General features: G+C 33.1%; 1 protein-coding gene across 1 annotated transcript in view; it reads left to right on the forward strand.

Moving 5' to 3' along the window:
• SNTG2 (syntrophin gamma 2) overlaps positions 1 to 27,298 on the forward strand; it is a gene marked incomplete at both ends in the record, with an annotated part of 235,978 nt that overhangs the window by 193,580 nt on the left and 15,100 nt on the right. Inside the window, 4 exons of the mRNA XM_079532539.1 lie at positions 1,878 to 1,994; positions 8,607 to 8,678; positions 13,106 to 13,315; positions 26,545 to 26,637. Coding sequence (XP_079388665.1) covers positions 1,878 to 1,994; positions 8,607 to 8,678; positions 13,106 to 13,315; positions 26,545 to 26,637 — 492 coding nt within the window. The remainder of the gene's footprint in view (positions 1 to 1,877; positions 1,995 to 8,606; positions 8,679 to 13,105; positions 13,316 to 26,544; positions 26,638 to 27,298) is intronic.

Genomic DNA, 27,298 nt, shown 5'->3' on the forward strand with positions numbered 1-27,298 from the left:
GAGATGTTCAAGACCTGCCTGGACACCTATTCGTGCGATCTGCTGTAGGGAACCTGCTTTGGCAGGGGGGTTGGTCTCGATGATCTCTAGAGGTCCCTTCCAACCCCTACAATTCAGATTCTGTGATTCTGTGATTTCTTATAGTTTGGAGTGATTTATCAGTGATACCGGGGCATATTTTGCTAAAATGTTAAAGTATCTGAACATTTGGTTGCTAAGCCTTTATTGTTACTAAACCTTTACTGACTAGTACAGATGCAACATTCTGATGAGAGTTATTGGATTTACAAAATAGCAAAGTGAGAATTGTAAAGAGTGTTATATTTATCGTGTTATTTCGTAGAACTTTTTAAAACATTAACATTGGAGCTCAGAAGAGTATAGTAGACATAGTCATCATCAACATATTGATCTATATTATTATTCCTAAACAATTTTATAGCTAAAAGCTATTAGTTTGATATAATAAATAACTAGAAAAATAAATATGTGAAATCGTGAAATATGTGATACAAAACTGTGAATGTATTTCTATACTGTTAACTGTTCCCTATCATTTTTTCAACTTTTTTTGCTCTAAAGCAGTAGCTGCATATACACACACCAAGTTTTCAATAAAAAATGCATTTTTGAGTTGTTTGGAGTTGTTTTTGTTTTTGTTTTTTTTAGTTATTGGTTTTGTTTTTGTTTTATAATGTATCCATAGAACAAATGCTGAGGCTTTCATGTGATTTAATGAATACTTTCTCCAGTCTTTATTTCCACTGACTTCCAGCAGTGTTCCATAGAGTCAGAATATTCACAAGCGTTATGACATTTCTGCCCCTATATTTTTGTATTTTTCGTAAGTGTATCCTTAATTGAAAATGAGAAAAGATTTCAGCAGTAGCTAAATATCCAGGTTGGTCAATCTAGGGTAACCTGTTTCAAGGGTAATATGCTCCTCTTAAACACTTCAGCTTTCATTTTGTGTACATTTAGGTTGTCATTTTTCATGAGAAATTACATTCATAATATTCTAATGCCACAATATGGCATTATACCTTCAGAAATTTGCATTTCCCTCAGAAAGGAAGGCTGTGCTCCTACTTAATTTTATGTTTTCTTAAGATTAATCTGTCTGAAATATAAAGAAACATATTGTAATACTGTTAGAGAAAACTTCTTTAATTGATGAAGTTGACATTTAATTCCAGCAGAATATAAATCACTGTCATGAGATAAAACATATATAAACACCGTAAGACAATTAGTGTGACAGAGACCCTTTGTTAACAATGACATATGTAAGCATACAGAAATCTATTAGATTTCAGATAACTCTAGTGACTTACTCAGATGTATTTTAGAGGTTTAAGGAACTGAAATTCTATTATGTCCAAGATTTGACTGCGCTATATGTAGGTTTATAAACTGCTGGCTGGACTGTTTCAGTACACCTTTCTGCTGGCTCAAGTGGAACACATATATTGACTTTTAAAATGGTAACTATGGACCTCATAATGTAGACAGATTCACTGTCTTGGAACACTTGATTTTATGAAAATTACTTTTTTTTTCCTGTGAAATCCACCTTTTCTCATTAGTTGTTGTAGACAGACAGTATATACGGATCTGTTAATTTCACTACCTGGGATAGGAGCAAGATTCAGACAACTTGCACTGAAAAAGTAAAGCTTCTTTGAGGGCTTTTGACCTGATTTGTCTTTTTGACATGATTAAGGGGCTCAAGAGTGTGATAGTGATAGGAAGGAAAGCATGAAGAAAATGATACATTCTCACTAAGATGACCACTTTTCCTTGTGGAAAGATTTAACCTATTCAGATATATCATTGAAAAACATAGATCTTTGATCTTCAATTATTTTCTTTTACAGGTCATTCATATGGGATGGGTACATGAGAGACTTGAAGGAACTGATTCATCTCAGCTCTACAAATTCAAGTTTCTAGCACTGAAGGGTTCATCCTTCTACATTTTCAGTACTCCACCGGTAAAAAAAATATATAGTATGTTTTGCAACAGTTCCATTGTAAATGGAAACCTATTTGTTATTATCTGAGTTTGCTTTTTGTTACCAAGTGAATGTCAGATGAGATTTCAAAAGAAGTTAAAGCTGTAAACTCCACTTAATTTTAATGAGCTTTAGCTACTTAACCTCTTTCAAGGTCTTCTGAAAATATATCATGTCTGGATAGCTCAAAGAATTCCCAATAGGAAATGTAGTGGTTTTACTTTTTAAAGGTTTTAAGATCAATTTTTCTTCAGCTAGTTACAGCCAACATTTTTAATTAAACTTTTCTTTAGTTTTCATAGATGTAGTGAGTCGCTAGTCACTCTTTTCTTAAAGAGAAGATACATCCATACTAACAGTAGATGGATCTGGATCTTGTATACAGGCAAGGGGTTGATGTGTTACTTTTCACATAGTCTATTTTAATCTTTTCCTTCCAGAGTGCCATTGCTTTAAACAAATCAAAAGAACAGTATGTGAAATTAGAATCAATTTCAATTAAATAGCTTTATTCTATTGCTCATAAGGTAATTCAATTTCCAGTTTCTTCAGCTGATCCAGTGAAAATCTCATTGTGTACTACTGTGCTATCTAATTTACCTTACTTAAGTATGTACTCTTCAACCTTATAGGCTGAAACTATCAGTAACATTTTCTCTTGACTGAAATTCTAAATCTAGGAATTTCTATTAACTTCAATCCTTTTTTTTCTTTTTAATGATCAAGTAATAGGACTCTTTAAAATGCAAAAGTACATCTTAGGAAAAGTTGTGGAGTTTTTTTCTTTATTTCTTTATTTTTTGCCCATATGTTATGTCAATGAAAGAATTTTCATTTGATTTCTACAATCCATTTGAAGAGCAGAAATCACACAAAGCCTTAAACTAATATGAAATGAGAAAATGATAAACAGGTTTTTTGTCTTAAAAAAAAAAAAGAAAAAAAAAGCACACATTTCTTGCATATTGACTTAGCACTGGTCTGTTTATGGAGAACTGGAGTGTGATTGCTTTTTTTCCCTCTTTCCATCATTTACTGAAGTGTCTTAACCTATGAGTTTTCTTGATTTTGCTTTACCCTTTACCTACTCCTTCTTCAGGTGGGGGTTAGTGAGTGATAAGCAGAATGGGTACTAAGCTGGGGTCAATCCATCAAAGTGTGGTGGGTGGGATAGACCCTGACTGGAGAGACCCTGCCCTGCCAAACGCTGTTCCCACCACCCCCAAGCAGCTGCCAGTCAATACTGCACCCAGACACCAGTTCTCTAACACATCCCAGGTTTATAGCTGGAGACATAGGTCTCCAAACAAAACCATGCAGAGAACTACTTCACCATTTTTAGAGATATTCAATTGTACTTCTCTTATTATTTCTTCTACAGTTTTGCTTTTTTTTATTATTATGAATGAAAGATTAAATATGGGATTGTTCTGTCACAAAAATAAAATATTTTAACTTGTCTGATCTTTACAAGATAAGAGTTTCTGATTATGTTTTATTTCAGAGATGTTGCTCTGATTGTATTGCTGTTTGTGTGCTGAATCAATGTAGTGAATCACTGTGGTTTATGCAGAGTAGACGATGTGCAAATCGTATAGTTTAGTTATAATGCCTTTACTCATAAGTTTTCAACTGATTATGAAAGGATCTGGTATGATTTTTACTCTTTTCCTTCTTATGTAGGGGATCATGAGTGGAAATACAGCTGCTAACTTTCTTTAAGAATTCTTATTTTTTAAGGATGAGAAACGTGGTTATCCCTGCACAAAAATCAAGAGAAGCATAGACCAAATGTCAATTCTATAATCTGAAAGAATCTATCAAATGTAGTATTCTATTTATAACCTGTTTCAACAGTGTCTCAGATGGTTCTTCTAAAAATATGGAAGCATCATAATAAAAATAAATGTCAAGAAAATGTTGCTTATGAGAGAATGTTTTTTATGCATCATCTATGTGGATTATCTAACTGTATTTTAAAAACTTGCAGACTTAGTTTACAGATTGCTATAATTGAAATATGACATACTTCTGAAAATGCACATATGAACAATACCATGGCACGAACAGAAATTATTCTTTTGGAAGTGCTAATATACAAGCAGTATTTTAATTCATTCTAACAAAAATCTGACAAATTTCTGCCAATTTTCATATCTTGAAAAGGTTCTGAATTTATACCCTGGAAGAAATGGAAGCATCATTCAAATTTGTCACTTAAAATATATATATAATTTTTGATTTCCACAAAATGGAAATTATTTCTTCTTATTGAATATGTGATAAATGTATGGGTATGAATTAATGTGAATGTGAATTAACAAGAATGTGGTGGCAATGAGTTGTGGGGCATAGACTTCACTATGGATGCTTCTGGTTAACTTTCTAATTCTTATTTTTTGTCTTCACTTCCTTGCTAGGATCTGATTGCTATTTGGCATGTGTTTTGTAGCATCTAGTTTTAGTTGGTTTAGACATCTTTAGGAATCTTATACTGCTGTATCACAGTTCATCTCATGACCATTTCTTTCATGTGTAATTTTTTTTTTAATCTGTTCATAATTTTTAAGAGTTATATTTGGCTAATTTTTTCCCATTGTTAAAGAGGGCAGTGAAATAAACTACCATCAACCCAGAAGTATTTCACCTTTTACCTCTACAATTTTGTTATTCTGGGTGGATTGGATGCTTTTGAAAAGTGATACTCTTTTAAATGCAGCCCATTACTTTCTGTATGCATTGTATAATCCTTAGTGCTGATGTATGAATGAACAAGCAAATCTTTTGTGATTGGTTTCACAAAATTTCACTACAGAATTTATTTAGATAATAAGTGTTCCTCCAGTTTGCTGCTTACTACCTGTATGTGGAATATGCGTTTAATTTATTTTCTCTATCCTATTTTAAATTGTTTTTTAAGAAAAAAAATATCATGTATACATCTAAACCAAAGTATATTTGGAATATTTGCTGAGATTACTTGATTTAACTAATTAAAACTAGAAGATTTGAATAGCTTGGTGTAGTTTCTTAAGTCCACTGTGGTGCTTGTTTAGGAAACATGAGGTGCTTACAAGCAACTCACACTAAAAAGTACTTAATTGAATAATTAGCATTTTTGTAACTGTTTTTATTGTAAGTGTTACTGTTTATTGTGTTTATTTCAGTCTCCCATGGTCTTAAAATTTTAACTTAAGATTCCTATTTTTGTATCCTACTTCATGTTTATTATCTCTTTGGTCCTCTGAGTGTTTTGATTCCAGATTTATTAGTTGACTAGAATTATATAATCATTTGTGATCATGTGCAGCCACTGACAACAGCATTTTAAATTTAAGCATACTACAGTGGTTCTATAGTGGAAACCATATTAATGTCAGCTGTCTCTTTGGGTTCCAGTATCTCTTTGTTGTTTCCATTCCGTAAGATTTCTCAGCATGTCATTTATGTTGTACTGGTGACCTTGCACACCATGCTGTTCAGATTGTTTCACTTGGCTTTAGATATGATGGTCTTTTTTTGACGTACGCAGAAAAAGAAAATCCTGGCTTATACAGGTGCTGGTTGTGATCTATGATTACTAGCTATCTCTGCTGAAAATATCATAATAGGTTACAGAGAGTCAAAAGATGAAAGAAATTCAAAGGTATTAAGGAGAAAACAGAAGCATTCAGAAAAAAATTTAATAGCACAGCAGTTGCACCATTTCCCATCCTTGGTGGCACAAAAGAATTACAACAATCCAAATTAATCTACAGGAATAATAATTAAAAAAAAAAAAAAAAAAAAAAGCAAATGTAAGCCATATCTCACCTGTTCTTGATTATAGAACATGTCACTAAATTATGTTTCATAAACATCAGATCAAATAGTGAACTAACTACCATTTTAGGCTGTAAACCTTATTTTGTAAGAAGCATGAAGATCCCCTTTGAGGGTCGACAATGGTACGCTAAAGCTTGTTCTATTTATCATATAATCATGGAATGGCTTGGGTTGGAACAGATCTCAGAGATCACCTAGTTCTCTCACTCCCATGTCATGGGCAGGATTGCCAACCACTTAATCAGACACTTATTTTTGGCCAGAGTTTGCCCAGAGCCCCATCCAATCTGGCCTCTAATGATTTTATTTTACTTAATGATTTTATATTCACATCAGCTGTCAAACTAAAAAATATTTCCATATGGTAAGGATCAAGAAAAGGTGTACAGTACTTGTGTAAGTGAACATATTAAAAAGTATAATGTTTATTTTTGAATTAGCTTTACAATTCCTCAATTCCAATTGTTTCTAATCTTTTGTGATTTCTTACTCTTAGCAAAAAGCAAACCTGAAATAAAATATTGAATAGACCTTACGTGAAGGAAAAGATTAATGGAAAAAATAAAAATTAGTAATGTATGACTAAAAAATCCTACATCTTATTTAGTGATGAGATGACGAGTATAGTATCTAAAAATGCTTTAAATTAATTTTCTAAGACAATTATCTTTAGATTTAAATCTGGCAAATTTCCTTCGGGTATTATTGAGTACTTTGAAAGTTATTGTTAAGTAATGGTTTGAGATGATCTCTGGAGGTCCCCTCCAACCCCTACAATTCTGTGATTCTGTGAGATTTAATTTGTAAGGAGAAACTGCTCATTATATATCAGAATATATACACATAGTGTATTTGCATATTTTACTGCATGCATTGTATTCAAGTGATTCTTCCCACTTGACTACTAAAATATATAAGTTTCACAATGAGAACCCTGAAGTATGACTCTCTTTATAACCTGAAAATAAGTGGTGGCAGAACTTTTTTTTGTAGAGGTCTTCAGTTCCTTTTGCAGTACGTGATTCATCTGAACTAAATCCAATCATCTAGAAGTTAAAGATCTACTATGAATTTGTTATAAACTTTATTTCAATGACTGAAGATAAAAAGAATTTCCAAGGTCTGTTCGTCAATCTTATGGAAGGGAGCTGTAAGGGCTGTTTTCTTCTTTCCCAGTTAACAAAAATTAAAATTAAATTTCTAAGAATTTGGTTTTACGTTTTTTAAGATGTTATTAACAATCAAGTGAGATACCACCTCTGTCTAAATTTAGGTGAGATAATTGCCATCTTCAGAATTCAAGTAAATTCTAAAACAGTGCTTTGAAAAGCATATGAAAGAGGACTAATGGTAATGTTCATTAGTTCAAATTAATGTGAAAAAAACATAAGCAGATAAGATTAGATAGAAACTAGCTCCGAGTTTACCTTACTCTTCCAAGGGCCCTCAGAGAAATACAGTTTGATAACCGGTAGAAGTCACAATTGTCTTCGGTGTTGTTGTGATGTGATAAAATGATATCATCATTGTATTACAATGCAATTTCTGAACCTTTGAGATTTAGAGTCCGTGAAGATGATCCCATTGAAAGTAAAAATATAAATCATGTTCATGTGAAACAACATGAGCAAGATTCATGTACTATAGCTGAAATTCATGCTATTATATACACTGAAATAATCAGGTAAAGAATTTCACCATTCTTTCCTGGTTAACTTCTATTCATAGAACCGAGATGATTTGTAGACACATTTTGTTATAGCTAATACTTTGAGAGAGTGAATCTGCTCTCTTCCTTTGGAAAGTGAGGGAGGGGAAACAAACCAAGCTACATCTTCCCTGGTATTTTAAGGCATCCAAACTGTTAGAACAGTTACCAAAACACTGATTTCCTTGTGCTAAAAGCTTCAGAGTTCAGTTTACTCAAATTCTTTATAAATCTATACAGATATTCCTATTAATTTATCAAGTTAGAATTTTGCGCTAAAACATGTAATTAAAACAATGTGTATTTCCCTGATATTTTTCATGCATGGGTTCTCTTTTCCTTATGCTATCTAGGCTAGATTCTGTTTTTAAAAGAAAATAGATTAGCACAGTATGTCATGACCTAGTCTTAAGGAAAAGTCTTCACCTATCATTCCAACTGTCAAATTTGAATAGCCTATAATGTGAACAAGATAAAACAACAAAACCAAAAGAAAACAAAATCCAGTTATTAGTATTCATTGTTATGTGCGCAGCTGACAAGCTTTTTAATTTCAAATATTGTAGTCACATAATCCTTTTCTGTTTTTAATATAAATATTAAGATAATGGTGCCCTACCGTATGTCAACTCAAACCTTATTTAGGACCACATCTTGGTCTGCTGATGCTAAGGTTTTTATTAAATTGAGATATGGAGCAGAATACCTCTGTTTTTGAGAAGGTTCTCTATGTTAGCACAGTGAAAAATAAATATTATTATGTACCTCACCACAGAGATTACAAAAAGGTTTCCATCATGCTGTAGTAACAATGGAAAAGAAATCTCTCTAATTATATCATATATTTTAATTATAGTAAAACTCATGTAGATACTGTTTCTGGAAGAAACTGAATGCTATTTGACAGTATTTTTAAATGCTAGATATTAAATGTAGTTAACATTTGCTTATATTTAAAGATAGAATAATGATTGGTGAAATCTATATATTTTCTTCATCTTTAAATGATTTTAGAATGAAGAAGAATTTGTTCTTAATATTGTATTTTGATATTATAGGTAAGCACACTAGACTGGGTACGAGCTGAAAAAATGTATAACCTCTGTGAGGTTCTATTTAAAATTCACAAGGTAGGTTTCCGGACAATTACAATTATATTATACAGTAAAGAAAGCTTGCCTCTTCCTGTTGATGTTGAGATCAGTTTAATCTCATTTAGGGGTAGCTGACATTCAAGTAGCTTATTTGTTGTAATAAAACCTTTTTGCAATGACTGTTGCAGTATAATTGAATCTGGAAAACAGTTTAAGGTCCAAGTAGGCAACTTCCTTAAGTTCTCCCAAACTGAAGAGTATTTTCTTTCCATGTGAGAATCAGACATGAAATGCTGATGAGACAATCAGCTAATCATAATGGAATCAGATAATGTTATTTTCCTAATAGCTTAGATTTTTTAAGTGAATGTATTGAAGAATGTTTTCTACATGAAGATGCTTTTATTTGAGTAATAAGAACTATACAATTCTGCCATTCTTAGATCATTCATAATTTGATAACATTATAGTTGTTTTTAACCATAAAAGGTGTAGTGATGTCCATTTGTGTACCATAAATTTCTTTATTTTTTCCACCATCTAGACAGAGTGTCACATTTCTGTTTAGCTTGTAGCAAGGAAGGCTTTAGAACAAACTCTATTGGTCTGTTTAAATAGTTGACTTACAAAAGATATTTTTTAAGTACTTGCATCAGATAAGTTAGTATAGTTCACTACCGACTAATAAAAAAGAACTTTGCAGGCAAGATAGAGCTAGATGAAAGATATTCCTAAGAAAGTAAAACTGAAAACTTTCTCAAGGAAAAAACAAGAAAATCCTTTCCCATGAGATGCTGTTTCATTGAAAAATTCCAAACAAGCTCCAGTTCTCACCAGCTGCTGTCCTTCCCTCCGATGTTCCTCCTTTGAGCATGTACTCATGTTGTGGAGGAGGAATGTTGCTGTGTTACTGGTGCAGATCCTGGCTTAGCAATGCTACCAAGGGAGAGCTCCTTAGTTGATGGAGTACTTCTTGTGGATGCTTTTCTATCAGAACACAGTTAACTGGGGCAGTGTACAGAAGCAAAGACCTGACAATAACACTCCACCCTGTACAGCAAAAAGGGTGTTGTTACCTATTTCATTAAAGGACCAAATTGTTTGGAGAATGGAATGATGGAGTTTCCATGTCCTGGCTGCTCAAACTGCTTGTCCCAAACTGACTTTCCACAGCAGTGATATATTTCCTACATCAATTTTGAGGATTGTAATTTAAAAATAAATAAATAGTAATCAAGATGAAGTTACAAACAGAGTAAGAAGCACACAGACAAAAACAAACAAACAAAACCAAAATAAAATAAAATAAAAAAAACAAACAATAGCTCTCAGCCTTGCACTGACATCTCCCTTTTAGAGTTGTGTCAGCTCCGTTAACTGGCTGGTAAAAGAACCTGATGTCAGATGCCTGTTTTGCAGCTGTAAGTGAAAATTCCAGCCCATCAGTGTTTGCTTTTATACTCTAGGAAACCTTCTTTTACTGAGCAGGAGGGGATGATTCCCTTTTCTGACAGAAGTGAGAGAGGGAAGGGTCTAGGCCAGTGCCTTACCAAGAGCCTGACACTCTTGGAGTTGCAGACCTGAGCACAGGCACTCAGCCAGGAGCTCAGTATTTTGTGGATGTAGCGTTAATGTAGATTAATGTGACCGTGACTGATCACGGGTATGTGCGGAAAGATCCTGACCATCACTGAGACAGCAGCAAAGAGCAGAGAATATGACCCTGATTTTTTATTCTGTCTTATTAGGTTTTCTTAAAATTTACATTTTCCAGGTAGATAATTTGGGCAACAACAAAACAAATACTCATACTTTTTGAAAAGGTTTTTCTCCAGTGTGGGTTTTGCTTTTGATTTTTCTCCTTCAAATATCACTGCCAATTTGAAAGCCACCCCTTTTTAATTTCAAAGATAGTCTATCCTTAAATCACATTCTGTGGTACTTTTTCATTAAGAAAAGGAAATGGGAAGTAAACTACCAAAGATTCAACCCTTTAATGTTCTTGACATTTTAATAAATTAATGTTTAATTGCTAGTCTTCATGAATACATTAACTAAAGTGCAAAAGCTCAAGTTCAGCACTTTAACCTCTTTTCTGTTGATCCTTTGATATGAATGATGATGAGGCAAACTGAACAAATCCAAAAAGATGGAAAAAATCTTAAGAGATTAGAGTTCCTACATTATAGACTGAAAGGTGGAGTTTATGTTGTAAAAAATACAGATTGGGAGAGTGTTTTTAAGGATTTTCAGGAGCTGGTTAGAACTACTGCAAAGCCATGATGGAGAGTGCTTTTCTATTTTTAAGGGAAGGTGCACTTGTTACTCAACTGTAAGCGTCTCACCTGTGTTCATTAAGCAAAAAGAGTTAAAAATGGAAAATAAGCATCCAATATGGGAAGGGCATCTTATAACCATTTTGCTGTATTTTAGGATGGTGTGTGTATACATGCATATAAATACATATTTTAATTCACATAGATATGAAAATATGTTAATTAGCATTCATATACATGAACACTTAATGGTAACAGGCAGGTGACTGAAAATGTGATCCCATTTATGTATTTCCTCCTAAATTTTCTTCATACTTTGTATTTACTGGAACTGTTAACGAAAAGCAGTATATAACATTATATGTGTTTTTAAAAGTAACCTGTATTAAAGATGTTTGATTTTCTTTTATTGCATAGTATTTCACACATCACATTTCTAAGTACAAAAAGATAAAACAAAAATATTTTAGTCTAACAGCCACGATGAGTACTATTCATTGGGTAGTATTGAAGTAGATGTAGGCTTATTACTTGTTACTCCATGTGTACTTAACATGAGATGATATGCACTTTTTTTATTCAGGTTCCTTTTTGCCAGTGCAAACAAGCATTGGAAAGTAGTTTTGAACTGCATAAAGACAAAAAGCTCTCCTATGCCAGCTGTAGGGCCTTTTTTGACAGCAAAGTCTCATGTACCCTGGTACAATTATGTATTGCCTCAGAGGTATGCCCTCAAATATCCACAATTGAACAGATAGGCAAATTGGGTAAGTTTAGATATGCCAGCTTAACGTTATTCAGTAATTCACCTATATAAACAAAATATTCAGTATGAGTTATTTTGATCCTGTTTATGAATACGAGAGCAGTACACAAGGAAGATTGTACTGCTGAATCATTTGTTTCCTCTACTTTTTATTACTGAAACTGGATCTTCACTGCTGTCCTGCGAAGTTGTTTGTGCATCTAGAACAGAAAGGATGCAAAACCTTGTGCTTTTAAACATTTGTCTTACATGTAGCAAAGTATTTTAGGTGACAAGGCTCAGATCCCAGTTGTTTGCTTGTTTTTATGTCCACGGAATTTCCAGTCTCTGGTAGGCTATGATATACCATTGGAACCTTTGGAAAAAATAAATTTGAAGTCTAAAGAATCTTTTACTGTGAGATTCCAGGACTTAGGTGCCTTTACAGAGCTACATTCTGATCTTTTCAAAGCTATATCCACTCCAGCATTACTGCTTTTACCTCAGATCTGCTTGACCTGAGTCAGCTCTCCCAAACTTGATGTGGATTGCTAGAGAAATAAAATTCTGATTGCAAGTGATTTTATAAGATGAGAAAAAAGATTCCATTTGTAAATTCTTTCATGGTTTTTCAATCTTTTCTGCTCCATATCATTATAGAGAAATGGAGATGGGAAAAGTCCCTGATAAATAGAAATTAAAATATATAAATATATATATGGAAAAACAATCATTGAAAGTACTCAACTGTAAAAGCTTTTAATTTAGTTTTGTTTTTCTCTATGCTAGTCACTTTTAATATTTGAGAAGTTTCACGTGACATTTTGTTTTCAGTGAAAAACTTTCTTTTACAAGGATATTTGTTATGATAAAAGTGAAAATTTTGTGAAATTTTTCATCTTCTTCATCCTGAAGATGGTGGCAGTATCCCATTTCACTCCTTTTGTTGTAGCAGAGCAGCAATGGCAGCTATTAGAGGATATTAGAAAGTTCAGGTCATCATTTCCTGAATGATCCTTTGTGTACTTGGTAGAGTATTACTTTCCTGAGTGTTTAGGAAATTGAAACCCAGTTAGAATGCATTAGCTATATTCATCAGTAAGACTTATGGATGGCTCTTGAAGTGCATTCAAACAAATAAGAAATTTTGTTTCTTCTCACTGTAAACAATGTACTGTACAAACTCCTTTTAAATTGTGAATGTGTTGCTTAGATAAGTTTGACAGTAATTTTGAACTACTGAAGTAGCTTTGAATATATGATACAAGGTTACATGAATTAGAACCAATTAGAGAATTTTGGAAATATTGCTTAATTGTCGGAATGTTTCTTCAAAATAATTATTAATAACAACATATCCAAGTACTCACTACTTACAAAAGACAATGTTGCTTTAACTGTTTTGCTAGATGAAGAATCACATACTGAAACATATCTTTCAGCTCTGGCTTGCTGATGATTGTTGGCTACAAGCAAACTTGTATTTTGGTATTCATCAGGACTTCGATTTTGAAAACCACAGGCCCTATTGTTTCAGTGTTATGGTTGGACATGGCAAGAGTCATTGTTTCAATGTAGAGCTGGGCAGCGAGTTGGCAGTTTGGGAGAAATCATTTCAAAGAGCAATTTTCTTGGAAGTTCAAAGAACTGGGGTAAGTAATGAATAATTTAAATCCTGGAGCCATTTTTTTAGTAGAATAAGTATAAGATATATTTAGATAATATATATGCTCAATAATTGCATGAGATTGATGAGCTCCATTAATGAGGATCTGAATACATTTTAATGCATAGAAGGGTTCTGAAAGCTTCATAAGAGCAATATTGATCTGTCCATGCCCATGTAATAACAATCTTTGAGTATATAATGTTTGGAAATTAGAATTTTCAAATGTATGAATTCACCTTGATTGAAAAAACTGGAAATCAATTCATTTTACTACTTAAATACAATTTTTTTTTTTTTTTTTTTTTTTTTTTTTTTTTTTTGTGGAGGTTCTTTTAAACTACTTTAAACATTTTCTTCCATAAAGCTTAATTCTACTTGCCTAAATTGAATTTAAAATTTGTTGCTTTACATTATGGTTCTATTTTACAAAATATAAATTGTTTGCTTTTATGACATTAATTGAAAATTAGGGCTGACTTTCTTAACATTGGAAAAAATTTGAAGAATCAGAGTAAAAGAGGAAAGTTAATCACATTAATTCTTAAATTCATCAAAAAACACAATGGATTATTACTTTTTACTGCCTTGTAAAATTCTCTAAACCAAATTACTTTTTAGACCTGAGTGTGCACTCCTTGTTAGATAGTTTGATGTTTAACATTAATGTAGCTGGTATAGCTGCATAAATGTATGTCTATTAACATGGTGCTGACTACGTTTCCATTAGAATCAGTGAGGTTAGATCAGCGAGATAAGAAAGTCATGTCATAGAATCATAGAATGGTTTAATTTGGAAAGGACCATAAAGAACATCTAATTCCAACCCCGCTGTCATGGGCAGGGTTGCCACCCACTAGGGCTGCTGAGGGCCCCATCCAACATAGTCTTGAACACTTCCAGGGATAGGGCATCCACAGTTTCTCTGGGCAGCCTTTACCAGTGCCTCACCACCCCTGAGTAAAGAATTTTCTCCTAACATGTAGCCAGACCCAATAAACTTGTAGTCTCTAACTTTATCTGCTCTTGAGAGGGATTTTCTTCCTTTGAATCCCACCTAGAGATTCAGACGTGAGAGGTGTGGGAAGCATGATAGCCAGTGGAGATTGAAGCAGGGAACTCTGCCTTTTCCATATCTGTTGAAGCCAATTCTCCCTTCTCATTTCTCTGAGGGTACACTTTTCTTTGCCTCTTCTCTTCTGCCTTGTCTCTTCTGACAAGTATACCTATAGAATCCCTTGTTATTTTTCACATCCCTCGCCAAATGCAGTTCCATCTATACCTTGGCTTTCCAGATCCCATCTCTGCATGTCCAGATGGCATCCGTGCATTCATCCGAAGCCACATATCCCTGCTTCCTCTGTATTTTCTTCTTATCCCTCAATTTAACCAGCAGGTCCTTGCTCAACCATTCTGGTTTCCTGCCTCTTTTGCTTGATTTCTTATGCTGGTGGATGGAGAGCTCTTGTGCTCTCAGAAGGGTTTCCTTAAAGAGCTGGCAATGGTACTCCATTCCTATGTCCCTAAGTACAGTTTTCCTGTGGATCTCTCCAATAATTCCTTAAATAATAATTAAGCTGGAAATTCTCCCTTCTTAAGAGTTTTCACTCCATTTGATAGAGCAAATTCTCAGCTACAAACACTGGTTTTTTAATATGGTCACCACCATTAGCTATGCATTTTCAATAGCAGTTATCAAGAACCTGCATGCCACATGTAAAAATCTGCACCAACAGAGGTGACCTACTCTTGGTGTCAGCACTGCTAAAACGCATCACCCACCATTTCACTGTGCTCTTCACTGTACTATTACACAGATAATTTTTTCCTGAATGTGTGGATTCAAGCAAACTAGACTAGTGGTTTGATAAAACATGGATTAAGAGCATCGGCCTTCTCCAGTCATAAACATATTTACATTATTTAGACCAAATGAAAGCTTGATCTGATATATGCTGATTGGTAGGCTCCAGACAACCTAAAGATGTTTGCACAAGAAAGAGCAGTGGATCCCAGCATTGCATTAACACAGTATTCAAGAAATGGGACTCCTAGCACAGTTGTTGAATCAGCTCTTCTAAACTTCCAAGTCTCTGGGATCATAAAGAGAGTTTCAAGTACTCTCATAGAACACTTCCAAATGTCTCTTTGGACTGATGGGTTGTCAAAAATGATTATGTGATATGGTGATGCTGTCTCTTTTGCTCCTCTGAAAAGGAATACAGTTCTTCAAAGGAAAAAAAAAGAAAGGATTCTTCCTGAAAAGCTATTGGGCATCAAGGAGGGATTCATGCTGAGTAATGCTGAGTATGCATAAAATATTTTTGTACATGAAATCTTCAAATAATTATGATACATCTCTTTGAACAACATATAAATTACCCTACTTAGTATGCATAAAAAAAACAGATAATGTCATTAAAATTAAGTGCAATAAGTTTGGAGATTAACTTGTTCTGTCACTGATTCAATTTCTGAAGAGTTTATTGCTAAATCTCAAAACTTCTTCTATTGCATTCTAACAATCTCAACATTTAGAGATGTTTGTTTGCTTATGCAATGACCTTTTGTCATTTTAATCCAACAAAATGGTAGACCAATAGCTACTAAATACATTAATGTTTCGTCCAGCTGTGGTTTAACCTCTTTGGAACCTCCATTAGAGGCACTCAATTAAAATCATGATTACAATGCTTAGGTCTCCATGTGTGTGTTCTCAAATTAATTTTCTTCCTCAGTTGTATATATTCATGTTTGCTGAAAGCCTCATTGTCAGTAGAATATAAAGTGGTGTGGTTACTCTTCAGCACTGGAAAATCTTTTTGATCCCATTATTCTTTTTCTTCCTTCAGAACATAAATTCTGCATGTCCTGGTTTTCAGATAGATGTTAAGAGCAGCATGAGCTGCAAATCAATATTACGTAGATTAATCCCAGTCATAGCGAGAGAATTGACATTTCAGTATTCATGAAATTAATTGTTGTAACCTGTAGGTTAGATTGTCCATAAAAATTCTTTCTTTTGGATAAGCACCATAATTGCAGCAAGAGATTCATTTTTATTCATAGATGATTGGGCAAGATTCATGGTGGCAGTCAAATGTCACTGTGTCAATCTAGCCATTCTTATTTAAGCGTGGCTTCATGCTGTTAGCTTATTAGGGCCTTTTAAATTTTTTCTTTGGCAATGCTATTTTTAACTGTATCCTCTATGTGTTGTTTTTGATACTTTCATACACATGGTATTTCTGACAGGTTAACCTGTCTTTAGTTTATGAAAAGAAATCTTAATGTTCTATGATTTATTCAGAGAAATTATATCTTAAACATTTTTAATAGCTGTTTTAAGTGATAGGAAGAATGTAATAAAGTAGAAAGAAGTTCCTCTCACAACATCCCTTCCTCTTCAGCTGTCTTAAAGACATATTTCAGGCTGCAAATGCATACAAACAGGAGCCTACCACAAAACTGTGAAATTAAGTGATCATAAATAAATTAATCTATTTGCAGTGCTAGCAGGTGAAGTTCTTTTAATTCCTTGTGTAGAGATATCTGTATTTTCTTCCTAGAAAAAGTATTGTAATTGACAGCATAACTTGGACCGATGGGGGCATTAGAAATGCAGCAAAAGTAGGGAAATAGGAAGTTGGAAGGCAGAAAAAGCACTGTTAAGAAATATTTTCCTGAGATTGGTGATAAAAATTATCTTTGCAGTGGATAAAGGTAGATTGTGACATTTTCTCAATCACAACTAGAAATTCAGTCATCACTCACAAATTCCAGCAAGCAAGCCTCCAAGCTGATATCCTGTTCTTCTAAGAGGAAAGGCTGAGGAAACTGGGCCTGTTTAGCTTGGAGAAGAGAAGGTTCCAGGGAAATCTCACAGTGGTCTTCTAGCACTTGAAGGGAGCGTATAAACAGGAGAGGGAATGGCTGTTTCTGAGGGTGGATAGTGACAGGAGAAGGGGGAATGGTTTTAAACTGAGACAGGGGAGGCTTAGGTTAAAAATTAGGAGGAAGTTTTTCACACAGAGGGTGGTGACACACTGGAACAGGTTGCCCAAGGAGGTTGTGGATGCCCCATCCCTGGAGGTATTCAAGGCCAGGCTGGATGTGGCTCTGGGCAGCCTGGTCTGGTGGTTGGTGACCCTGCAAATAGGAGGCAATTGAAACTAGATGATCATTGTGGTCCTTTTCAACCCAGGCCATTCTATGATTCTATGATCCTCAGCAGTTCCTCAGCAGTAGAGAACTCTTTCAGATGAAATCATTTTTCTTTTATCTTTTTTTTTTTTTTTTTTTTTTTTTTTTTTTTTTTTTTGTAGTCTTCAAAAATAAAATTCTATCGCTTTTACTAGATTTCTTACTAATTCTTTGACACGTCAGGATAGGCGTGCATTAGTTGAGGACAAGAATATGAGTGTATCCCCACACATAAGGGATAACGGGTAACATTCATGTTTCTGAAATGATACAGTTTCCTCTTGTCAGAGAAATGCATTAAAAATAACATGACAATAAACATTTTTCTTGTACATGATGTAATATTTCACATAAATCCATGCAATGTGAATAATGTTTGGAAATCCAAAAACAGTATAATAAGCATAAATGTATGACAGATTTTCACTGTACATGTATCTATTTCCCTGGATGTTCCATCCTTTTTTTTTTTTTTTTTAATTGCTTTTTCTTCATAGTGAGATTCTTAATGTTGAAGTGTAAGTTAGACTGGTTCCTTGGGACTCAGAAGTAGTTGCTGATTATGTTTGTTCCTGGATAAATGCAAGAATGATTATTGGGAAGAATTGTGCACACAAACCCAGAGTTTTATTTCTGTAAGAGTCCTACGTGAAGCTTTCAACTTTCTTTAAAAAAATATTGTATTACTAAAACTCCATGAGTAAAATTCTTTTAAAAAGTAGCAATGCTTAAAACAGATGCAATTAATCCATTATTTTTCTGTTCTGTAAGCAACAATGAATTCCATTTCAATACTGGTTTGTTATGCCAATCTCTATTTTCATCTGTGATTATGAGCAGTGTTCCACAGTTATGAAAGATGACAGGCATGAAAGTGGCATGTATTGCAGTATCATTAGTTCACGACCTTCCTACTTCTATGCTTTAACATTTTCCTCCATTTACTGTATATTCTTAAGGATGATGAATCTACAACTACTCTATTGATGGTTAAAGCAAAGCAAAACAAACAAACAAAAAGTCATTTCTAACCTAAGTTGCCTTCCATGAAACAAAGTGTTTGTTGTATAAATGAGGAATTAATATGCGCAGTTCTCTAATTCCTACTAAGTACTTGCTGTTTGTTTTGTACTGTTACATAATTTTACATGTGTAATTGTGTTAAAAAAACTTTCAGAGGATTCACAAGAGCAAGTTTTATTGTGTCAACCACACCCCTCATTTTGATGCCATCAGCAAACTTGCTGAGGGTATGCTCAGTCCCACTGGCTGTGTCATCGATAAAGATGTTAATGTTTATATTCTAAATAATATCCATAAGCACCAACATTTGGATGAGATTCTAGTAATTGTACTGTAGTACAATGCTTTGTGATGAAGCAGGACAATATTGTTGTTCTGAAATAATATATAGTTAGAGAGTCATTGGAATACCAGTTAGCATTATTTTGTGGACCAAAGGTTTTATCCCAACCAGTTTGAGATCTAGATGAGAATATACATTGCACAAGAAGAGCAATTGATGCACAGGTTTCCACAAGATATTTTATCACATAGTCTGATATTTTCATAAAAGAACAACTGGAAACGATTATGCATAACCACTGTTGTTTTTTTTTTAAATGCCTGCTGGTCAGAACAACATTTGCCACACCTGTGCTTCAAGTTGGATTCTACGTTAATCGTTTGTTGTTCCTAGGGTAAATGATATTTTAGCTAAAAACCTTTATAAAGCAGCTTATGGTTAGAGATGAGCATTCAACAAGCAGCTAAGAACAGGAAAGGTGGAATGCACTTGTCAGTGATGTGTAGTTTGTGTGTTGTCACTGCATAGTGACCAAGCTGCCTGGAAGCTTCCAAACAGATCCGTCTGAATCTCTTTAATCGTATGAAATGAAAAAATATAAGTGAATGTTTTAGATTTAGAGAAAACTGATTTAAAGGAAGCTTATGGTGTTTGGAACCAGGCAGCATAAAAAAAATGTGTAGTTCCCTGAACCCCTCAGTGGCACAATATACTGAAGGCGTTTTCCAGTCATTCTCCAGTGACGTTTTGAATTAATCTTGTTACAACCCAAGTTTGGTATAATCAGAGTGGATCTTAGAATCTGTGTCCCTGCTGGCAGTGATGTAGTATCTTTCCACTCATCTTTGAATTGCAGGTAACCTGACTCTTCTAACTAGTGTCTGAGATGCATAGAAGATTTCAAATATTTTAGCAAGTCTGCAGTCAAAAGAAACATGCTGATTGTTCCTGGGCATATTTTGGAATTAAAAAGTGTTTGAGTGGTCGAAATCATCAGCTGAAATTAAGCAAGAAACACTCACTTAAATTTAAAAAAAAAAAAAAAAAAAAAGCAGAAGTTAGGCAACCTGAATAACCAATAACTGACATATTTTTTGCCACAAATCTCTTAATTCTTCATGATAAACTAAGAAGATGTAAAACAGGAGATGTGAAAAATATATACAAAGTTAAATACAGTTGGCAATGCTGTCTTTTTTTTCTTTTTTTCTTTTTTTTGTGATAACAAAGCATATATGAAGCAGGCTTATATATAGGAATACCTTTAATAATGGAAGTGCTACCACCTACTATTTTCAGAAGATAGTTCATTCTCATTTCTGAAACAAATTGAATATCTTTTTTTAAATTGAGGTGAAATAATAGATAGCAGTTAGATTAAGTTAGATTCATAGGGTCATTAAAAGTTCATTATCAGTTTGTTACCAGAAGTGGTCAGTTTAATTACACAATTAAGCTTTAGATTGTTTCCATTCTGTACAGAAGGGTTATTACAATTCCAGTTTAATTGCTTATCATCAGAAATACCATTAAATTCATTTTCATGCTAATGCAAAAAACAACAAAAACAAAAACAAAACAAAAACCAAAACAAAAACACTCACATTCTCCAAGACCTAAAGAAAGATTAAGAGAATTGTATGCATTAGTTGTAAATATAACTGTGAAAGTAATTGCTATGTTCATAAAAATTATTAATAATTCTGCAATTCAGACACTGTGTAAATCTCTTTCATTTTCTACAATAAGAACTGATTTACAATGATACTGAAGAAATTCTTCTTTACTTGTTCTATATTTTAAACATGATAAACATAAAATGTGGATTTTCAAGTTGCTACACAAGCATTTCTGAACATGGCATTCTTAAAATTACAAATGATCCATATTAAAAGTTTGATCTAAACCCTTACATTTATATCAATATATTTTTACTTATCTATAAATACATAGATTTAGTTAATAGTGATGTAGTGTAATGTAATTTTATTACTTTTTTCCAGAGGATATTACAGAATTGAATAAGGATGAAAATATTCAAGTTATTCTAAGGGAAGTTTGAATTTATAGATGAATATGATTCTAGCATTATGAAATCTTACATTCTGCTTTCAAAAGTGAGCATTCTCTATTTTCTCCCCCTATTTTTTTTTTTTTAATAATATGGTAGAAATCCAAAATTCCAATTGAAGCATTGATTAAGAACCTAATTTTGTTCTGCTAATAAATAATTGAATTGCTTAGTTGTTCTAGAAATGAACTGGTAATGTCTCTTGTAGGTACTTCTAATTAAAATTCTCTCTGCACTGCAAAATTAGCAGTATTCTAGAAATTTACAATCACTAGGAAAGAAAGATCATTTAATTTATAATAAAGAACTGTCCCAAAAAACAAGTCAGCACCTTTGCTGAAGTCCACTAGTAGATTTTCACTAAGATGAATGATTCCAGCCTGATTACTGAGAATCTGCTTCTGGTATGTGGAAATATCTGTGAGGCAATCTCTAAGTTGTAAAGCAGCATTCATTTCTGTCGCAACTTTCTTTCCTTCTGCAGGAAAACAAAACAAAACAAAAACACAGATGCTACAAAACCACAGAACAGTTGCTCAATGACAGAGATGAGGAAGCCCAATCTATTACCAGTGGTTAGATAAGTATTTATTTCAGTTAGGCCACCTATTGTATGACAGTGATTTTACTAAGTGTGGTCCATGTTGTAATGGCTGACCTAGACGTAGAAGTTCCAAGCATCACAGTGTCCTGAGAAAGACACCATTTAAAATGTGAATGCATTAAGTGTAATTTTCTAAGGCACTAACAACTGAACTGGCACTACTTCTGCCAAAATCAGTAGAAGTTTAATTTGAAATTGAAAAGAGACATTGTCTGAATTCTTAGAAAAATCTTGATTTTAGTACCAGTTTCTTGAACAGAAACATATATGCTGAATATGTACGTATCTGTTCTTAAAAATAAGACACAAGTGTAACGTCTTCTCAAAATTACTCTTTTATACTAATATCCAATAAACCATAAAAAGAAAAAAAAAAGTTTAAGTAGTAATTTCAGGGCATTAGATGCAGTTGCTCCTGTAATTTTAACTGCAGATCTTGTAGGCACGTACAAGAATACTTTAGATTTTTTCTATTTCAGTGAAATGGTTTTAATTGTATTTATCCATAGTTATTGCAGTTCTGTAAATTTTTAATTGTGACATCATCAATCCCTTATGCCCAGATGAGTGAACTTGATGTATTTTTAAGCTAAGATTTCATTCATTCGTACACACAGAAATGATTTCATTGATCCCTTTGCAAAGGTATGTGGACCAAGAAGACGTCTGAGGTTTGAAAATCTGTTCTGGATGAAATTTCTGAAAACTTTCACGCTTTTGATGTTTTCTTTCATCTTAAGTTCATTTTCTGATATATCTTACAGATTCAGATCATGAATGTATTCATATACATTATAAATATCTTTTTCTTTTAATTTTGATAATACATAATATATTTTTTCTCTACAATAACTATCGGAGGTTTTTATACTCTGGAAAGCCAAGTAATATACATTGTAAACTCAGCTTTTTGGAATTTTAAAGATTTTTAAAAGCACTTCTGTTCAGCACAGATAATTCTGTACAAAAACACTGTTCACAATTTTGCAGGCTGTCTTCAGAATTAAGGGGTTTGTAAGTCTCCTGGTACTTACTGTATGTGGGCTGAGATCTATTTCTCAGTACAACAATTGCAAATTTTATGCTCTATCCACATATCCACACTGATAGAAAGACTAAAGAAAGTATGAAATAAATTTATATTGTGTCTTCTAAACAGAGAAAAAATTATTTGGTATTTGGGTGCTATTAAAATTCGACCGGTAAAAAGAGGCAACAAAAGAGTCTTTTACTAATATGATTAATACATTGACTAGTAATTGATTTCTTGGGAAAACTCCTTACAATTAAATTCAATTATTATGTTAATCTCTAATAAAATATGACCAATAAAATAGGCCAATAAAAATTCCAATGTCCTCATCTGCATACAACACACTTCCTTAAGTCTTTATGAAATAATGTGCTTTGTTAATAAGTCAACTGTTTTAGTAGGAAAAACTGCGTAGAGTATTTCTAGGTGTTTTTTGTTTTTTTGTTGTTTTGTTATTTAATTTCATTTTGATCTATATAAGGCTGATCACTATAATTTTATCAACATTGACAGACAAATCTTGAAGAGCTTTGCCATTAACTCTATCAGAGTCGGGAGTCATTGCTAAATAACCAGTGCAAAAAGCATGAATTATTGTTATTGGGTTCTATATACATTGACTGGTAGTTAATTATTATAATAAAAAAAGATCAGAAGCACATGATGATGGCTGTTTTATACTATCTGGAATGTATATTGCTCTTACTGTCCAGATAAAGGTGAATTCTCATTAATTGTAATGTTTATTTTACATATAATCGGGATGACTTGTCTCTGAAAAAAATGATGTTAGTAATGTAAAGAAAATAGATTAATAAAATTATGTTGCTAATTTGAATGTAAATATTTTTTTTTACTCTAAGTAAAGAAAATGTTTTGTTAAGATTTTCCCGGTTTATGGATGATATATTATTTCTACAAAGAAGCACAGTGCATATTTTAACTAAAAATTAATTATAAAATTAATTATAAGGAATGTATAGATATAAAATGTGCATACTGTCTTCATATGGATATGATGCTTTCATATGATGCTTTCACACAATCTAACACAAAACTGCCCAAAGAAGGAGCTGGGACATCCATCACTTCTGCATTATACCTACAATTGAACCTACCATCAAGAGGGCAGGCTCCAGGATCCTGGCTAATAAAGTAGGATGGATCAAAGCTGAGTTCTGGGAAATGTCTACATCTATGGGAAAGATAGTGAGTGCACCCAAATAGCAACTGTTAAAGTCTCTCAAGACCTGGAAGGACAGATATCAGTGCCAAAAATATACCTTCATTCTGCTTCTGAATAGACACAAGAGGTCTAACAAATTCTGTGAGTCATAAATGCTGTTCTGTTTGCAGTCATATTGTGAAATTAATGATCATTTTGTGAAATAAACATATATGCATTGTGATGCTGATATCTGAAAAAAAAAATACAAAGAGCACTTTAATTGTTTTTTGTTACAAATTATGAATGATCATTCTAGAACTCACTTTTGCTTGGATTGATCTGGAATATATACTACCATTTTCTGATCTGACACAGTTCAAACAGGACACCTTCCTTTTAATGGTATAATTCTTCGTACTAAAGAATCAAATCAGTATTAAACTCATGGTCTACGTCCTACAAACTATATTCAGAGACACCAAGAAAACTTTTACAACTACTCAAGCAGTGCTAGCTAAAGAACATCTCTATGCCACGTTTGCTAATGTTTTGAATCTTTTTAAACACAAGCTGTGTAACTGCAGTTGTTAAAATTAATATGGCTATTTGAATATAAGTGCATGAATAGAAAAATATTTTAATGTGTACCATTAAGTGATACCTCTCATCTATCTCTATTGATAATATTCAAGTGCTCTGTGATAAACCAGTATTGGACCTAAGCCCAGAAAAAATCTCATATCCATTTGGTAAGGAAGAATGTTTAAAATAACCTATGTTTTTCCTCTCTGTTGCTTCAACTATGAGTTCTCTTGTTGAATACACCTGCAAAGCACTGACTAGTATGCTAATATGCAGTACTACCTTTTTTTTCTTTTTCTTTTTTTTTCTAGACAATTACAGTGGAAGACAGCTAAACCCAGGTTTCTATTGTTAAACTTCTATGTAAACAATAACGAAGGGTAATCAAATAATTGCAAATGTATGGCAAGTTAATTGCAAAGGCTGGAATGAGAAGGCATAGTGTTCTGTGTCGGTGTGAGTGAGCAGGGATGAGGATCCTTGTAACAGTGCTCTCTGAGAACCTGTTCAAAGTCATTGAGTGTATGCCAGAGGCAAGCTTTTAAATTTAATAACTGAAATCTCTTCCCTGTATGGCCAAATGCAAGCAACTTCCGTTGTAAATAAAAAAACTATTAGTATTTTTCATTTTTTTTTTGGTAAATATAAACCCTGATACGTTTACTTGTAATGGTTATCACAGTGAAAATGCAGCACAGACTGTTTGTCTTTAGTATTTGTCTGCCAATCGTTTTTAAAACAGTTCCAATATTTGCAAATATTGAATATTTGTAAAATCTCCAGGCTAATTATGCATGAATAGTTTGTTTTAATAACCTCCATATGCGGCTGAGCAATTAGAATGCTTACTCATTAGGGAAATCTAATTTAATATATTTTCAAAACTGCTTTGCTGAGTCAAAAACCATTTTTTTTACCTCTTCAGTTGGAAAATATTGGAGAATAAGTTGAGACTGGTGCTTGATACTGCCTTATGGTTCTTGAATAATATGTGGGAATATTTAAATACTGCTATAATTGATTATTGATTACTGAAATCTTTTTAGTGCCAAATAATATGTGCTTTGAACACCAATAAGCAAAGTAATTTACTTGGAAATAATGTATATTTGTCACCGTTCAATTGATTATAATACTAATTTGTACTACTATGTGAGTTTAATTCCCAGCCCCTTCAAAACCCTACATAAAATTTAAATCTGTAATCTGTAAATATTTCTTTAAGTAGTAGAAGGAGGGAACCATCAGAGATTATACACAAAATTTTTGAAGAACAACTCTATTGCACAACTTTCACCTTAAACAATTGTATTAATGTTTTCAGTCTCCTTCAGACCATTCTTGTATTAATACCATTTTTTTGGCATTGAAGAAATAATACAGATACAAAAATTCATGCAAACAAATGTTCAAGGGTGAGGCAAACACGTGATTTAATAACTATCAACAGGAGAAAAATAATGCTCCCTTGGAAAAAAACCAAAATAAAAAAAAAATCAGATTTCATAAAGTTCAAGAGTATATATATATGTGTGTGTAATATTTAAAATGAATGGTAAGGTCAGATGGAGAGAAGCTGAAGGCAGGATCTATCTCTATTCATGCTGACTTTTTACTGAGTAGCTCTTTACTATTTACTTCAATGCTCATCATGCTTTTTTAAATGACACATTCTCTTATGCTTACAAAATCCAGCAAAGATGCCAGGTATCTTAAAATGCACGCTAAGAGAATCAGCTGGCATTTTTCAGTCATTCAAGTCTACACGTGAAGAAATGTTGCAAGGTGAAAGCTTGTCTTCAAATTTTCTGTCAGACAGAGAAATAAGGAAGTCGGATAACTGTTACAATTAGATTGCAGTCACTAAACATTGAGGCACTTTTACCTGCACATCGCTGGAAATGATGTGAGAAGTCATACGTGAGGTCTAAGCAGTTCTCAAAAAGTTTTGAAATAGTCAGTACTGACTTTTTTCTATGTAGCATTTTATAATGATGGTTCCCAAGAATATAGTCTTTATTTTGAGAAGAGTGATTCAGTACAAAGACCTCCAGTTCCTCTCTAGCTCACAGACATGCTATGAATGTGGTCAGAGGTTTTTGGCAACTTTAATATAAAATACTGTAAAGTAGTATGAGTATTGTTAGCTAATTGTCTTCTCATACACACAAAAAAAATCACATAAAGTATTATCATGTGATATGTGAAGTTGATGGTTGTTCTCTCAAAATTCATCTCTTTTTTCCAGTCTAAAACGTATGTGTGCAGTTGGCAAGGGGATACTCTGTGTTTCACAGTTGACTTTGCTCTGGGATTTACCTGTTTTGACAGTAAAACAAAGGTAAGAAGAAAAAGAAAAGAAAACATAACTCAGCTTTATTTCAGTGTTCTTTAAATTATCAGTAACCCTATCTTTTATACTGATGTGGAGTATTTCTTTCTCAAACATACTGTTCTCCACTGAGTCAGTCTGGGACTCGAAGAGGGTAATCTATTTGTGCCATAGCATGTAAATTAGATATTGGATAAATATATATAAAAAAGTAATTTCCTTTTCAAGCAATAATAGGAAAAGAAGATTTTGTGCAGTAGAGTGCTTGGTTTCTTAGTAACAGAGAAACGTCCAGATTTTGAAAAGATTATCAGTCATGAAAAATATTGAACTTTCACCTATTTGTTCACATTCTATTTGTTTTGAAGCTACAGATATAAAATAGAATGAATTATTCTTCCATCATAAGAAATTTAAGCTATATCAGAACAGCACAGAAAAAGCGCAAATGCATTCCAAAGTCAATCTATGTGATTAAATTCAATTTTCTTGCAAAACTGAGTGTTAAAGGACTATAGGGAATGGTTTATGGCGCATGACAACTTCCAAACCATATCTATAATTCTACTGTTTTAAATAAAATCTGTCATCATTTTTTTGTGAATTTATAGATTTGTTTCCTGGTGAAAATGAGTTTGAATTTAAAGAAGTTTCTACCTTAGTACAGCTG

The sequence above is a fragment of the Tetrao urogallus genome, assembly GCF_951394365.1.
Source record: "Tetrao urogallus genome assembly, chromosome: 2".
Taxonomy (NCBI): domain Eukaryota; kingdom Metazoa; phylum Chordata; class Aves; order Galliformes; family Phasianidae; genus Tetrao; species Tetrao urogallus.